This window comes from Musa acuminata, chromosome BXJ2-2, assembly GCF_036884655.1.
Source record: "Musa acuminata AAA Group cultivar baxijiao chromosome BXJ2-2, Cavendish_Baxijiao_AAA, whole genome shotgun sequence".
Classification (NCBI taxonomy): Eukaryota; Viridiplantae; Streptophyta; class Magnoliopsida; order Zingiberales; family Musaceae; genus Musa; species Musa acuminata.
Genome location: NC_088339.1, coordinates 32,081,909 through 32,099,121, shown reverse-complemented (window position 1 = coordinate 32,099,121; position 17,213 = coordinate 32,081,909). Strand labels below are relative to the sequence as shown.

At 37.6% G+C, this 17,213-nt stretch overlaps 3 protein-coding genes and 2 non-coding genes across 6 annotated transcripts; all 5 read left to right on the top strand.

Annotated features, from left to right (window-relative positions):
* Positions 1-2,385: 2,385 nt before the first annotated feature.
* Positions 2,386-2,456, top strand: TRNAG-GCC (transfer RNA glycine (anticodon GCC)). Its single transcript has one exon. It is a non-coding gene; the product is annotated as a tRNA-Gly (tRNA).
* Positions 2,457-2,529: 73 nt separating this feature from the next.
* Positions 2,530-2,600, top strand: TRNAG-GCC (transfer RNA glycine (anticodon GCC)). The gene has a single exon. It is a non-coding gene; the product is annotated as a tRNA-Gly (tRNA).
* Positions 2,601-2,798: 198 nt separating this feature from the next.
* Positions 2,799-3,617, top strand: LOC135606107 (uncharacterized). The gene is made up of 3 exons (XM_065096910.1): positions 2,799-2,965; positions 3,075-3,275; positions 3,438-3,617. Exons 1-3 carry the CDS (start codon positions 2,855-2,857, stop codon positions 3,471-3,473), a joined length of 348 nt encoding a protein of 115 aa, XP_064952982.1. The 5' UTR covers positions 2,799-2,854; the 3' UTR covers positions 3,474-3,617.
* Positions 3,618-7,501: 3,884 nt separating this feature from the next.
* On the top strand, positions 7,502-10,198 carry LOC135606106 (patellin-6-like). The gene is made up of 6 exons (XM_065096909.1): positions 7,502-7,650; positions 7,748-7,819; positions 8,207-9,268; positions 9,347-9,471; positions 9,543-9,684; positions 9,759-10,198. Exons 3-6 carry the CDS (start codon positions 8,549-8,551, stop codon positions 10,017-10,019), a joined length of 1,248 nt encoding a protein of 415 aa, XP_064952981.1. The 5' UTR covers positions 7,502-7,650; positions 7,748-7,819; positions 8,207-8,548; the 3' UTR covers positions 10,020-10,198.
* Positions 10,199-10,735: 537 nt separating this feature from the next.
* LOC103974529 (uncharacterized) lies at positions 10,736-17,152 on the top strand. Of its 2 annotated transcripts, XM_065096908.1 has the most exons (4): positions 10,736-11,070; positions 12,842-12,983; positions 14,049-14,123; positions 14,747-17,152. In XM_065096908.1, the coding sequence occupies exons 1-4, from the start codon at positions 11,009-11,011 to the stop codon at positions 14,852-14,854; spliced, it is 387 nt and encodes a 128-aa protein (XP_064952980.1). In that variant the 5' UTR covers positions 10,736-11,008; the 3' UTR covers positions 14,855-17,152. The 2 variants fall into 2 exon arrangements, 1 of the variants encoding a protein (XP_064952980.1); XR_001976721.2 differs by lacking the exons at positions 14,049-14,123; positions 14,747-17,152 and adding an exon at positions 11,213-11,589 and having other exon boundaries at positions 10,749-11,070; positions 12,842-12,984.
* The last annotated feature ends 61 nt before the right edge of the window (positions 17,153-17,213 follow it).

The following is a 17,213-nucleotide window of genomic DNA, read 5'->3' as shown; positions in this document are numbered from 1 at the left end:
AATGTGGAGGTGTTATCATGATGGCTTTGTGTCACAGGAATAGCAAGAAGGCTGACATATGTTGCATTGTTTAAAATACTGGTCAGTCTGATACAGTATACCATAATATCAGACGGGGTTACATAACTATAAACCATACAGTTTACAGGATTTGGTTGTTGTTAATTCATAAACCAGTATCTTAGTCTGTATATCTTACACTGGTGCTTTACTTTTGAAGGAAGAGCTGATCTTTATTTCAGATTATCAAAGAAAAGTCAGTGTGATTTCTCTTCATATCCTGCCAGTGCTGTGAGTAAAACATGCTAAGCCCTATGTCAACTTGATCAGAAATTTACCTATACCAGTGTTCTTTCTTAGAATGCATATCATGCAACTTAGGTTTTCAGGTTTCTTGATTAATTTAGTCTACTACTTGCTTTTCTTCAGCAATGTTTTACAGGAGATGTACTATCTTACATCAAACTTTGGAATTGTACAAAGTCACTAGCTTTGATCTCTGGAGTCATTATCAATTCTTCATCTTACATTTACCTTGCACATTGCATTATTTGTTACTTTTGGTTTATTTTTAGTTGATTGCTTGATTAGCCATCCTACCGCTATCAGAATATATGCAGTATGAAGATGCTGACTTCCATCCAGATTTATACAACATTGTTATTGCATATTTTATGCTATGTATTTGCTTGGACCTAAGTCAACTTCTTCTCTTTCTTGCAATCTGCTTTTTCTCTGTTTTGCATCTTGTCAAATGGTAACATCTATAATAATTCTAATCTAGAATAGTTCTGATACAATTTTTCAATTATCAATGGGAAAAGAAAACAAATGTGAAAAAAAAATTAAAAATCAAATTATCGTTATGATTGAAAATCTTTGAAGATTCATATTTACAAAAGAAATAATGTTTTCAAGTTAAATATGAAATGTTATCATCTTGAAGAAATGATTCTTTGATTTGATATAATTATAATTTTATATTTTTCTTTGGATATTTTCTTATAGGATTTATACATAGTAATGGATATAATATGTGAGAGTGGCGTGAGGTTATATTTCTTTTTGGTATGATTATGTGTGATCATATTTTTTTCATATAATTTTATCGTGTATGTGCGGAAGTGTGAATCCTTCCGTTCTCTGCTATTATATTTGTCTTTCAATCAATATCTTTGTTTTGATGGTTGTAGTCTTGCAGTATAGTATGCAAGCAAGCGATTTTGGTTGAGGGATTTCGGCCACTGGATGCGAAATCTTGCGGAGATCAATTGGTTTATCAGGTATGCTAGCAGTCTTTGAAGAGGGAAGTGACCCTCTCGGTTGAGGTTTTTGTAATCTTTAATATAGTTAATCAACTTTTTCTTTTTAAAAAAATCATTCTTTCTTTTCTTTATCTTTTATTTTTTATGTAATAAAAAATCAAAGTCGGTTGTCAATCTGATTTCCTTTTTCTCTAATTTTTTTTTAATAAAAAAAATATGATTGATTGAAGCCGTCGTTTGTTGTAGATATTATGATGTCAATTTTACTTAGACATGACTTATCCATTGCGCTTGCTCGAACGGAAGAGAGAAAAATGCTGGATGAGTGTTTTAATCTGATCATCTAACAAGAGTAGTTTTTAGTTGTATGATTTAGTCGCAACCTTATTGCATAAATTGGGTCATATCATCTTGAGAATAGATTGATGATTTATGTCATTCTTAACCCCCGTATTGTCATCGTGAGATGATTGTAATTTCTTGGATGGATTGGTTTTTGATTTAAACTAATAGAAGATAAGATTTCCTCAACTATACGAGGAAATCTTTTTATTTTATTGAGAAAAATCCTCTATTCTGTTGAGGAAAATTTTTTCTCCTAATTTGTATAAATAGGAGATAAAACATTTAATGTATTGAAGCATTTTCATTTCTTCAATAAAGCTAAAGCTTCTCATCTTCAATAAAGCTTCTTCAATAATTATTCTTGTATTATTTTCATCATAAACCTTGGCATAATTACTAAAATATTGAATTAGATTTGATATCCATCTTCTGATCTAATACAACCTTAATTCTATTAAGTTGGGTGTTAATTACAATAAAGCTTCTTCAATAATTATTCTTGTATTATTTTCATCATAAACCTTCGCATGATTACTAAAATGTTGAATTGGATTTGATATCCATCTTCGGATCTAATGCAACCTTAATTATATTAAGTTGGGTGTTAATTATAAATTTTAAGTCTTTAATATTTAAATACTGGTGGTAGAATGTTTCTTTGTCACCGTGCAGTTCGATTCCCGGCTCGTGCAAAAAGAATTTATAGTGATTGGAATCCACCATTGCGAAATATAATAAGATATATATAAAATAAAATGTTAATATTATCAACAAAGCACCAGTGGTCTAGTGGTAGAATAGTACCCTGCCACGGTACAGACCCGGGTTCGATTCCCGGCTGGTGCATAAAGTATTTTTTGTGTGAATCTAAATTAATATAAATACAATGAATGGTTAAAATGTTTGCACTAATCACGAAGCACCAGTGGTCTAGTGGTAGAATAGTACCCTGCCACGGTTCAGACCCGGGTTCGATTCCCGGCTGGTGCAATTTCATGTATTCATATAGATAGTCCGCTCTTGCATCGATTCCCGGTTGGTAAGCACCAGTGTCGCTTCCCAACGGCTAACGATTGCATCGAACGTCGTGTTCGTGCCGTAATATCTACGGTTCTGATAACGCCACGCGTCCACCTTCTCCTCTCTGACACCTAGTATCTTAGAAACTTTATCGTCGCCCGCAATCTCTTCTACGAGTCAACCCCAACGAGAAGCGAAAGAGAACGAAATCGAAGCAAGGGAGAATGCCGTGCCTTAACCTCTCCACCAACGTGAGCCTCGACGGCGTCGACACCTCCGCTATCCTCTCCGAGGCATCCAAGACCGTCGCCAGGCTCATCGGCAAGCCCGAAGCCGTCCGTCCCCCATCCCCCATCCCCCCATCAATTTGCTCGATCTCGATTCCGCTTTGTACTTGCCTTCTAAATGCTGACTACGTTTCTTGCTATGTTCTTTTGGGTGCAGTATGTGATGATAGTCCTTAAAGGGTCGGCGCCCATGTCCTTCGGGGGAACCGAGCAGCCCGCTGCGTACGGCGAGCTGGTCTCCATAGGCGGCCTGAACGCCGACGTCAACAAGAAGCTGAGCGCCGCCGTCGCGGCCATCCTGGAGACCAAGTTGTCCGTCCCCAAATCCCGCTTCTTCCTCAAGTTTTATGACACCAAGGTGGGTGATTTCGTCCTTTCTCTGCCAAATTGGGGATGTTGGTGATCCTTCTTGATTAGGACTCACCTACATCATCCTCAGCACCATTCTTGATGATGTAAAATTAACTTTTTTTTTTTTGCAATTAATGTTGTTAATGGTGTATCTCGTTGTGTTTTGCAGGGCTCGAACTTTGGATGGAATGGGTCGACATTTTAGGGTTTTTATGGCCTTGGTCCTTTAAATCGAGTATGTTGGAGTCAAATGCTATGCATATTGTCATAAATATAATGGTGTGATCTGTGTGTGACTTTTGGCAAAGTTATCTGTCATCTCTATGCAGATCTATTGCACTTTCGCTAAGTTTCATGGTATCTTTGCTTAAACTGTAACATTTGGTCAATCCTTTCTTTGTCTTCTTGGCAGCACTTGGCTTCCATCTTAGCTTACACGACCTTTGTTAGATTATATATTTTAAACCGGATCCATAGAAATGAGACACATGCATCTTTGCTAGTCAAGTTTAACCTTGTTTATTTGTTGGTTGAGATTGCATTGTGAAATAAAAAAGAAGAAATTTTGGAATCAGTATGTAATTTCTACCGAAAGTCATTGTTCACTCAAGAGATTTGTAGACACCTGGAAGAGAAAAAAATGGATGAAAACAGATATTTGAATTGACAAACATTGCAGTTAGTTATGTTGTGGTACAGTTGAAGTTGACAAATTCTTAAATCCATCAGGGTCCAAGTCAAGCTCTGTTGTTTCCTAGCTTTCACAAAAAGAGAAAAACTATGTCATGGACATTCTGATGATGTATATAGGTTGATAACTATGATTTTGTAAAATACAAGTTACATTTTGAAACACTTTACAGTACATGGTATATTATGTGTCTTTGATGGCAGAAAAGTAAGCTTCTTTCTTATAAGCTTTTATCCCTTTATATTACCTACTATTGGTTAGATATTTTTCTTTTATGGCTTTAATGTTTTATCAAGCATCTCAGTCTACATCTAGTACCATGCAGAATGGAGAAACTATAGCTGCTTTGGTGGAAGACTGTAGCGAGTATGCCAGCTTTTGTAGTACAATCCTAAAAGTTTTTGCTTTGATCAAAGCTGCTACATCTAAAGAGTCCTTAAGCATGCACTTCATCTTTGGTCCAAACTCTTCTGCTTAAAATGCTATTATGTGTTGATTGATTGTCACTTTCAGTTCATGAGGATTTTTCCTTAAAGTAATACATTTTCTTGCACTATGAGTATTACTTTAATCATTGCCATGATTTATGAAAAATATCTGTTGTGTTCTGGTTGTCAAGTAAATTCTGCTTCTCAATTGTTATTTGGTAGCAAATGCTATGCTTTATCTTTTTTATGCTTATGAATTTGGATATACTGATAACAGTAGATGAGAGGATCTGCACATGATGATTTATGGTTTTTCTCGATGGAGAGAAGTGTGGAGAATACTTTCTGTCATTTGGTTTTAGTAATTTTACAAGTGGAGAAGAAAAAAATACTTGCTCTTGTTTGCATACAAATTTTGGGAGAGTGGAGAGGAACGGAGGATACAAACGTCACTTCAAACTCCCTATTCTCTCTGTACAAGTGGAGGGTTTTGGAGAGAAAGATAGAAATATAACGAACCTATCTTTTCTCTTCTCTCCAAACAGAGCCTTACTTTTCTCTATGATTAATGCATCTTTGTGGAACATATGTAAGAAATTTTATTAGTGTCCTTCGGATATTTGCACTGAGTGTGGTTGATTATTTGTCCATTGAATGGCTAAAGACTATATGTTATTATCATTGTTATGATTCATTAATATTCTTGAAGAAAATGATTTAGCTAAATGTTGGCCTAAATGCTTTAGAAAAATGCAGATGTAACCTCTAATTTGGCCTTTTGAACCAGTGTTACATTCGATTATCGACTTATCAGCCTCTCAGTTTTCTATCATGGATCTGCTATCCTGATTGGTAGGTGTGCATGCAATCATACTTTGATTTGATTTCATGATTTATCCATGAAAAGTTTTCCAGACTTCAACTTGTCTCCCATTAATGCTGGGAACACATTCAGTCGCATCCTCGAGTAGGGGAAGGAGCTTATCTATGTTGCTAATCAGGTAGCTCCATGAATGAACTAGTTTTAGAAATTTTTCTAATCCCAAAACAAGCTAAGTGTATTGGTTCAACCCATTGTTCATTCAGGATGTACACCTGGGTGAAAGAGTTAAGAACAAATTAAGGGCTGCCAACATTGCCTACAGCAAACAGCAGTATGCCTGCTGTCAAAGTAGCACAAGTAGAAAGTTCGGCTCAGAAGGTAGAGATCATAGTGAGGGCAAAAGGAGAAGCATAGAGAAGAACAAAAAAGAAATAGAATGTAAGGAACAAAGAGGACTTGCAACCTAAAAAGACTTATTTGTCTTGTTTTTTTATGCATCTACTTTGTATGGGAACTGGACACCATGATCAATATTTGATGCCGCTGAGCATCAAGAGAAGAGGGATACAGTGTTTCTCTTTTATTCCATTGTAACCCCTTCATGCTTTTTTCTTCGATCCACATCCACAGATGGCATTTGCACCAAGCATAAGATACAAATCTATAGGTATTGTCTCAAACTGCAGAGTTCATTAGTATCTTGACTTATTCTTTAAGATAATGAATGGATTTCAAGGAAACATTGGATTGAAGTATTGAGAGTGAGAGCTTTGATGAGATGTTGAGGGTATTTAGCAGAGTCAAAACATTCGACTATGTGCACAACATGTGCTTATCAAAGGAGTCTTCTGGTCACGTTGAGGCTTATCAAATCTCAAGTGTCTTAAATCATGTAGGATATTTAACTTGATTGAAATATTTGTCTAAGTGCAATACATATGTGCTTGTACCTTTGTTAGAGACAGTTCACTTGTCAAAGCAGTCTTTGTGTAACATATTGTGAATATTAGCCACAAGATTATTAAACTGTTTGCAATTCTTCTATGACAACAATGTATTATCATACATATATCGATTTAAGTGACTTGATGAATCTTCATATTGTGAATATTAGCCACTAGTGAACTGACAGTAGAGATGAAGATTGGAGTTGTGCTTTAGTATCCAATCTGTGGCATGTAATTGGTACTTGGCATTGCATTTCTTATTTATTTCCTAAAAAGCAGTACCTGCATTTTTATCTATGATGTGTGTGTGTGACATGCTTAGGTTCCAATGAAGTGTGAGGTAATTGAGCTTCAAAGTAGGTAGGAGTTTTCACTATGCCTCTTAGCATCAAAGCAAAATTTTAGTTAGCAGTTTCTATAACTAAATATTGATTGGCATATGCCTTCTGATTCATTTCATTACAGTTGACAGCTATAAGTTCCTTGGGATGATAGCATGACATGAACTTCTGCCATTATATCATCATCAATATGTAGTCTTTCCTTTATTGTATTTTGGGGTAACTTCCAGCTGAATTCTTATAATTATGGAGGAGAGTTGCAAGGGGATTCTTCAATTCGCTCGTATGAGGTTATCTGAGGTATGATGATAATAGATTTCTATTTATGAATCTCATCACCATAAATAAGTTTAGTGATCTATCTATGACTGTCACTGATGCTATCGTCTTTAATTTGAATTTGCTAAGCCTGGATGCTATAGGTTCTCATACCATGTAATCTATTCCTTTCATGTTCAAAATCTACTTAGCATCACTGTGTGTGTGTGTGTGTGGTCTTCAATGTAGTCAATGTTTGTCTGACAAGTGTAATGTGTCAGAAATTAGCTGTAGAAAACAAGTGTACTGAACATTGTTTGTAGCAGGATTCCACCATATGATAATACTAGATGGTATATAAACTATCAATCACTTGATACAGTAATCATGGTAGCATAGATTGTAACTCCTTGGAATTATACCATAAGTTAGAAATAGTGTTGATCAACATGAAGTTAGCATCAGTCTAATGAAAAGCAAATGCAACAAACAATTTATTGCTTTATTGCTATTATGATAAGCTTCAGAGTCAGTGAGGCCTCGAACGAGGACAAGTCCTTTTCCTATTCTATACTCTCCTTTAATGGATGGCATGTCCGTTGCCTCCCTCTAAAGCATCGTGTGACTTGGTGTGGTTTAATGATGAACATAATACAGTGGTATTCCTCTTCCCGAAGCAGCACGTAGTGCTCGTGCTGTCTCCATCCTGCTTTCCCTTTCCCTTTCCCTGTATAAAGCAAGTAATAAAAGAGGGGGGGGGGGGGGGAGGTCACAGGACGAGCGGTGTACCATCAGGATGATCTCCTGTCCACCGTCTGATTTATATCATGCGGTGCCTTCTTAAAGCAAGCGGTGCCTTGCGATGCTGCTCCCACTGCACCACTGCCATTGCAGGTACGTACCGCTTCCCATGTGCAGTCTCAGCTCTTTCCTTCCCCGCTCTCTCTGTGTGTCTCACTCTGCCCGTGTTGGATTTCCTGTGTTCTGCCAGCAAAAGAAACTTCTTCTGACGCACAAAGTCCTGCAGTCTGGTGGTCCATCAGCTCACTTTGCCATTGCCAAGGTCCAGTCCAATTCACCCGTCCGAGACCCACCCACCCAGTCTTCTTGTTTCCTTGTGCAACTACTTCTATTGTACCTTAGCATCAAAAGAAACATATATATTCTACTGAGATTTCAAAGATCTTGTGGTAGATTAAGCAAAATAGATCTATTGGAGGAGAAGACAAGCATCGTAGCTCGATGAAGAAGAAAATATTACCAACTGTTTACTCGATCACATTTGTTAATGTTGTTGATCGATCGCGAAGGAAACTTGTCATCTATGATTATATTATTTTGCTGTAAAGCACCTTTTTTCGCTTTAGCCAAAGTAGCATTTAGTCTTTTATCAGCAGTTTTAGCGATGTGGATTTGAAAATGTTCTTAAGTACTTTCTTTGTGAATGCAGAGGAGGAAAGAGAAGGCGGAGGAGATCAAACTATTCACGGGCCGGCCATGGTCATTGAGCCGCTCCAAAAAAGGTCATAAAAGCTAAAAGTCTTCCATCACGCCACCATCATAATGTCTGAACCCTTTTGCCGCTACCATTCAATTCCATTCAACTTCCCCACCTCTTCTTCTTCTTCCCTCTTCCTTCTTAGACACTCCACCAGTACAACCTGGTAAAAAGCTCAAGTGGTGGTAAGCGGTAGCAGTGGTTAGCTCTAAGCCTACAGATATACCACGCCCAAGAAGACCCTGGTTGTCGTGAGCTCTGTCTCTCTCTCTCTTCCTTCTCTCGTCTCACAGAATGGAGCCATGTCAGGCAACCGCAGAGGCCGTCGCTTCTCCGAAACCTGCCACCAAACGGAACCTGCTCAGCTCGCTTATGGAGGCTGCTGCCGGTCTGCAACGCTCTTCTTCCTTTAAGGAGGACTCCTACCTCGCCTCCAGCCTCAAGCCCGCCGAGAAGAAGGCCCTGCAGGAGCTCAAGCAGCTGCTCTCCGCCTCCCCGAAACCCATCTCCATGTGGGGCGTCCCGATCGCCCCTGCCGCTGCCGACGAGCGGGCGGACGTGGTGCTCCTCAAGTTCCTGCGGGCCCGCGACTTCGACGTGGGGGAGGCGCACGCCATGCTGCTGAGGTGCGCGGAGTGGCGGCGGGAGTTCGGCGCGGACGGGGTGGCGGAGGAGGAGATGGTGGGGCTTAAGGAGGTGGAGGGCGTGGTGGCGTACATGCATGGCTGGGACCGGCGGGGCCACCCCGTGTGCTACAACGCCTATGGCGTCTTCAAGGACGCTGCGGTGTACGAGCGCGTGCTGGGCGACGCCGACAAGCTGCAGCGCTTCCTCCGGTGGCGCGTCCAGGTGATGGAGCGCGGCGTCCGCCTGCTCCACCTCCGCCCCGGCGGCGTCAACTCCATCATCCAGGTCACCGACCTCAAGGACATGCCCAAACGCGAGCTCCGCGCTGCCTCCAACCACATCCTCTCCCTCTTCCAGGACAACTACCCCGAGATGGTCGCCAGAAAGGTCGGTGGCACGGCTGGTCTTCTTCCCCGTTGCTTCTCCTCTGCTTCGTCCTCTCAACCATGCATCCATCAACCGCAGGTGTTTATCAACGTCCCCTGGTACTTCAGCGTGCTGTACGCGATGATAAGCCCGTTTCTGACGGAGAGGACGAAGAGCAAGTTCGTGATCGCCCGAGAAGGCAATGTGGCGGAGACGCTCTACAAGTGATTCGCTCAAACCTCCTCTGCTCCTCCTCACTGCTTTTCGCCGATGCTGACACCAACTCCTGCCACAGGTTCATAAGGCCGGAGTTCGTGCCGGTGCAGTACGGGGGGCTGAGCCGGCCGGGGGACCTGCAGAACGGTCCGCCCAAGCCGGCCGCCGAGTTCGCCATCAAGGGCGGAGAACAAGTAAACCTCGAAATCGACGGCATCGAGGTATATCCAGACACGCACAAACGCCATGGTTGCATGCCTTGCTTAGATCTTAATGTAGTGTAATGATGAGTCAGGGAGGAGCAACCATAGCATGGGACGTCGCCGTCGGGGGGTGGGACGTGGACTACGGCGCGGAGTTCGTGCCGAGCGACGAGGGGAGTTATACGGTCGTCGTGCAGAAGACGAGGAGGATTCCGGCGGGCGCCGAGGAGGCGGTCCACGACGCATTCACCACCAAGGAAGCAGGGAAAATGGTGCTGTCCATCGACAACACCAACACCCGGAGAAGAAAGGTGGCCGCCTACAGATACTGCGTCCGCAAGCCACCGATGTAGTTGCAGTTACTCGAGTTCCTCTTCCGCCTACTGCGTCAGCTTGCTTTGATTTCGGTCGTTTCCGGTAGTGTACGCATGAGTTGGCTTCAATCTCTCGACGTGTATCATAAGGAAATGTAGCCTCTTTTGCCCATATATCTTACGCAGCATGGAATGAATATTAAACACCTTTGTCTGTCTTCTTAGTAGTGACAATCTAAGGGTGTGGTTGCGGTGGTCAATGGTAGGCGACGGGGGACGGGGGACGGGGGACGGGGGGAACGGGGGACGTTGGGCCCGTTCTCACTTCTCGAGGGAACGGTAGGCGGTGGTCAATGTATGGCTTATGGCGGGTTAATTACATATTCCCTGTACTAAGACCTCATTAGTATTTTGATTCCTAAATTTAAAAAATTTATATTGGAATACTATAGTTATGAAAATAAAATATTTAGATCCATTTATCGTAATATTATTAATTTTATAAATAAAAATATAAAAATAATAAATTAAAAAAATAATTTTAATATTATAATTGGTAGTGACAGACGTGATGTCGTTAGGAGCCACGGGCGGCTATTGTGGATGAGGAGGGTGACAGCAATATTGTGGATGAGGAGGGTGACAGCAAGAGATGAGAGCCGCTCTATATCTACGTCAAAGTTGATGCAGTTACCTTCTATCGCTCAATGAGTCAGATGTCGAACGGTCGCTTAACAAAGGCGTCAAGAAAATGATCACTCAACGTGACCGAGCAACGAAAGCAAAGTTAGCAACGAAAAGGCCCTTTCGTCGATCCGTAATTACATTAATGCTCACACAAAAACAAAATGGCCGCGTGGTGTTCCCTCGAAGAGCCATGTAAGCGACACCGCCATGGTTTCCTTCTCCTATTGGGCCGCAGCAGCAGCCGAGGTGACATCCTGTGTTGAAGCATGGAACTGTGATGTTGAAAGCCGTCTGCCAAGTAGTAAGTTCCTCGAGGTTTTGTGGAAGAAGTCTTGCTCGGGATGAACAATACCGGCGCTGAACCCAATCTGGAAAGGGCCCGCCGAGTTTCTACAGCAGTTCGGTAAGTCTGAGGACATTGAAGCTAAGTGTAATACAGAGACTCGAGATATCCTCTTTGTGTTGTCTGTGTCGGATGTCTCACTTTTGGCTTGCAAGTTTGTCGTTCTGAAAGGAGAACTCCCTTTTAATTCTTTGATGCGCAGATTATATTATCAGCACATCGACAATGGCTTCTGGTTTGAACCCACGTAGTGTGGCATTTTGTCATGCAATTGAGGGGCTAGGAAAAGCTAGCCGGATTCCAGAACCTACAATTTGATGTTCTCTAACTTCATATCGATTGGAGATTTAGATGTATGACACCGATAGCGATACTTAATACCGAATTGATTAGTGTGTTTGGTGTTCCTCAAAATTAGAAGAGTGGCAGATGCACTTGAATTAACTGATGATATGCTTGGCCGAGGAGTTTTGCCCAACTTTGGGATGATTAAGCTTAGTTGAGACTACATGCAGACTTACCTGAAAGTCAAAAGCATACCTCTGAATGCTAATTCACAAAGCTATTGGCATCCCCGAGGTTGGTGTGTTTAACCAATCTGTTTTGTGGTTGATATGCACAATTCTTTTATGATGGCCTTCAACTTGAATGGACTTTTAAATGGGGAGGTTCGCATCAATCTGATGCAGTCTTCATTATTACCCAAAGAAAACTAGATTAGGTATTGATTCAATGGAGGTAAGCCAGGATGTAAACCAACGATTCTAGCATCCAACAAAAACAGGTTGACACTTTAGCTGAAGCTCTGTTCTCCTGATCATATGTGGATCAGCAGTCAACCAAATCAATTAAGTTATTTCTTGACATTGTACATTTTACAGCCTGATAGGATCCAAATCAACTCTAATCAGTTCCAAAGTTGACCATTTTAGAACATCATTTAGTCTTATATGCTGTTGTAGCTTGCCACATCTACAGACAATTTCATGGACTGTTCATTTATAAGGGATGCAAGGGTATAAATGGTAAATATAGAGTTGTCTGTGGTTGCATCTTAGGTCCTATGTGTGGCTTTTAACAGAGGATTTAAAAACTACCTTAGTATTCCTTTTTGGAGGCTTGGTCCATGTGTTTCTGGTCTCGGATATTCCTTTCTAGTATTCGTTTGTAAAGAATCCATGTGGTTGAGATTAAACTATTGAAATAAACATATAGAGTTATTAGGAAAGATAGAGAAAAAAAAGTTCTCATATGTCAACAATTAGATGTAGCTCTTATAGAGGATAAAATGAGGAGGAATTGCTTAAGGTTGTGTGGACATATGCTGAAGAGATATATAAATGCTATATTTAGAACAAGTGAGACAATTAGTATTAGTGTTGCAAGGAGAGGTAGAGAATGACTTGAGAAATCTTTTCTAGGAACTATAATTAAAGATCTATATATTTTTATTTCAAACAAGAAGATCAAAATATCCATATAGACGGCCCCAAATAGTTGGGACATTATGACTTAATATTATTGTTGTTATAATCATGATAACTTATGTTTATTTTTTCTTATATTCTACAAATTTCTCTGTGTGGATATTAAATTTACTGCCTATGATTTCTTACTTCCAATCAGTTCTTGCGTTGGTCATGGCTAAGAGGGTATGCAAGGCCAAATAATCTATCCAGACTATCTTTCCCATGCTGTTTATCTTTCAAGATGTTACTTACAATGATTTGAGAAATAAATTTGCTATGATAACGAACAAATTTTTGTAGATATATCACTTCACTGGGTCCTCTGTGTGTTCCTAACCTGTATTTTTGCTTGCGTTTGATAGTCTATTCACCAGTATCCTTTATTCCTCAATCAAGATAATGTTTGGCTTATATCTTGAATGGATGATTATGGTCAGCCATGAAACAATCTCAATTTCCTTGGCCGCTATCTGCAGAGTCATGATAGATAGCCTTGGCTTCCAGGTTTCTTCTCTAATCTTTTGTTCTCATTTTCTCATATAATTTTGTTGGTTCCTTAAGCAAATTGGGCTACTAAGATTTTATTGGTTTTCTCAAACAAATCAGCTACTAATTTTTTATTATTAACAAAGAGATGAAGGTTCCTCATCTCTGAGATCACCATTTCACCATCACCTCCAACCTTGGAAACAGAAACCCCATGAAATGATGCTGCATGCAATGAACTAGATTGGTGCAATTAAGTCATGTACCATGAGAAGCATAACTGGCAAAAGGGACATCAATGGGTATAAATCAAATTGTCCTAAAGCTCTTCCAAAAGCCACTTGACAAGATCTTCTACCAACTTCATACAATAAAGAAAGCAAGAGAAGGATGTGTTTGGATTATGTGATGACCAACTTTTAGGGTTTCTTTCAGTGTTTTCCGGAGCCCAGAAAGCAGCTTAAAGGGCCATAATCTCTTACAATATTTTTCTCATTTTGGAACATGGACAGTGTGTGTGCTGCACATGTTATAGAAAATTTTATGAAGATGGGGTTGTGTTTTACGTTGTTAAAAGAGAGTTGGTAACTTGAAACATTATAAATCATTCTCTTGAGGAATCCATTATTATAAGCTAAAATCCTGTGCAATGCACGTGAAAGAAAGAAAAATACATATGATTGATCACAAATTAGGTAAATATATATAATAATAATTCTTAAGAGTCCTTCCTTCATGTATTTTTGTTTGTTTGAGATAAAATTGTTCTCATTTTGCATTGCTCTTCCCTTTCTTTATTAATGTTTACCTTATTTTTTTTCAATAAATTTTCTGTTCTCTATTTAATTGGAAATACTCATAATTTCTTAAGAAATTTAGGTGGAAATACTTATTTGTAAACATTCAATCTATATAAAGCTCATAAAGGATGGCTGAAGCATTTCGAAAGGAAGCAAGTACACATATAGCACAAATTTGTATACCCACTGAGGTTCTTTAGTTGCATTGTTTACACACTGCATACGATTTTGCAATCATCTACTACACCCTTGTGTTAATAATAGTTATGGATTTCTTTTGCAGGAAAAAGCAGCAAGGCAATCAAAAGTACCATCCGCTTATTTGATGCAGCTTAAACGATGCATGAAGAATCATCTGGTAAACATGAAGTAGAACTTGGATATGTTTGAATAGTTATAATCTATGTTGATGACACCCCAAAACAAATAAACAAGTGACAGATGATATAATTTTCCCGTTGAAAAATGAAGATATAACAGGGTACTGAAAAGATGTTAAATATTTTGGCAAGATTCACACAAGCAAACATTGATGTGCAAACAGAACCAACTATATATATATGTCACCTCTTTCCTCAGCTGCTTTTTGTTGGCACTAAATGATGATATTATAATTCGATTTGCTTTATTAAATTAAACTGCTAGGTGGACTTATCAGTTAGGTTTCTTGAGTCCATGTTCTTTGATTTTGTATGCAAATGGGTTAAATATGCCCACTTGATGTCTTACTAGTGTTGCTCAGAGTAGTGCATATGTGGTAACTGATTAGTTGATATTGAATTAATCAAGACTACCTACTTTTAGCAACTACAAGATGTTAAACCATAGAAATAAAGATTTAGACATGCATAAACCTTCTTGCAACAAAATCATATTAAAATGAGATGTCACATGGAAAGAGACATTCTTCTGAAAGCTAACAGTATTAAGACCTGAAAGTGCTGTTTTCTGAGAGAGATTTTTTCTCTTTTTCTTTGCTAGAAAGAGATCCTATATCTGTTCATTCATCCTCTTGTGAGGTGGAAGGTAGCTGTCATGGGGAAAAAAAAGAAGAAAAGAGTAGGGATATCTGCAGTACAGCATGCATAAACTAATTAAGCCACAATGATTACACAACATGAGATCTCCAACCCAATTTTGCATGCCAAAACAAACCCAGACTGAAGTTGGTCATTAAATTTGTCTCATCAGTTGCTGCTGCTACTCTGATGCATTTTATCCTTGATACAACCATCTCCTTTCTATTCTGGAATGGATGGGATCATGGGTTGTGTGAACCAGTTAAATTTCCAGTACTTTGTTAAGCTTTATATCAGATTCATTTCTCTTTTATGTTCTTTATGTCTAAATTACATGAGTCTTCTTTTTTCATTATTAAGCTTTACACATATTCATTTTTTTTATTTACATTAAAAATATTTAAAGTTCCTTTTATTGTTTTTAGTAAAGTGATACTAAATCTCCTTGCCAAATTGCCATTACCTAGATTATGAATATATGCACTTGAAATTAAATTTATGGTCATTTTCTTTTTCTCTGTTTTTGAGAAGAACATTGCACATCAGTTTCAAGTTATTATTAACCACAATTATAAAGTACAAGTAATATCATCTTCGACAAGTAGCCATTAAATTAGACATCACTTTGTTGACCAGGTAGGACCAACATGAAATAAAGACCTTGACATAAACATGATTAGATTCCATTCTTAACCAACCAAGGTATCAGCAAGTTTAGTTAGTAAAGACTTTGACAATTTATCACATGATCCTAACTCCCATTCAACCTTCGTCATTTGTCTTTTTTTTTAAAAAAAACTTGAAATAAACTTAGCCACTAATCAACACCAATCAAAGTTTATTTTTTCTCTCTCTAATATTCTATTAATACATTAGCTTATTGCTACTTAGGAGCATGTCAATAATGTGCTACACTTATGAGACTCTTAAAGGCTTGTCAATAATATGTGCTACACATATGAGACTTTTAAGGCTCAACTCTTTGGCAATTGTGTCTACTTTACACCGCATCTAAAATTCTATTTAGCAAGAACAATCCAATGCACAATAATCCTGAGAGTTTGAGGAGGGTTACTTTAAATTTCTTTGTTTGAAAATAAAAGTAAATGAATGTTGAATATGCATGGCTTAGCTAAGTAAGATGCCTTCAATCATTAGATCATTGTGCAAAAAAAAAAATCAATCAATTATTTTGGAAGGTAAAAATTTTAGTACATTATAGTTGGAGTTATAAAAGGAAAAGGTACAAGTTGAGTAAAGATGAGAGACAATGATTTTTTTTTTACTATCATTTATTTTTATTGTCTATTAATTTTACCAAATTGTTAGAGTTTATCATTACCTAACTGTGTAATTATGTATGAAAAGTTTGTAAAGAGCACTATACACATGATCTACTCTCACTTTTCATATTAATCATTTTATATTTCTGAAAAAATAATCACCATAAAATTGAGTTGATTAAATAGATAGGCTACTGAGATGTAAATGATGAATATAATTTCTATGTAGGCCATGTTGCACACAAAAGTCTTCCTCCAAAAACAAAAAAAAAAAAATTATTTGATTTATATTTGACTAGAACACATAAAAGATATACCTGAAATATTAATTTAGTAGTAACATACTTTACTCAATTATGTTAGATTCAGGATTCTCTTACAATTTTTTTTTATTTAGAATATTAGTTTCATATTATAAATTTTGGATGAATATTTTTTATTATAGTAGGAAATGTTTATACATTTATTTTTTTTATCCAAGACCATTCTTGTGACTTAGGAATCCATATCTCGATTAATTTTCATTTCAATCATCTATTTATTTTTTATAAAAATATTTTTTATGATTAATTAATTAATTAATTAATTAATTAATTATAATTCCGAAAATAGATATTAATTTCCCAAAAGAAAGGTTGCCACATTATCTGATATTGTTGAATCTTTTGAAGCCTTTCTCTGTTTCTAATGTGTGAAGAAAAAAGTCATTTAGGATACGTTTGGGAATACATTTAAAATATACATTAAGAGCCCAATGAATATTTGAAATGTGATTTCCAATTGCATTTAGTCTAAATACAATGTTCAAATATCGATGCTATCTTACGAGAGCATTAACATTTTAGTATAATTTTTTTAAATTTGATAGTATTTTATGACTGTATCTAAAATTATATGATTGTCAAAATGATTTAGTGAAAAATTAATATGATTTTTTTTTTATTTTTATAAAGGTGATTTTTTATTTATTTATTCTTAAAAATTATTTTATATGTATTTATATGATTATGTTTTTATTTATTATATATTTGGGCCATATGAAATTTTTTTATAAGATTACATATATTTTCATTTATTTATTTTATTTATTATTTATTAATTTAAAATTTAATAAAATTTTAAAATATAATTTTACCAAACAATATT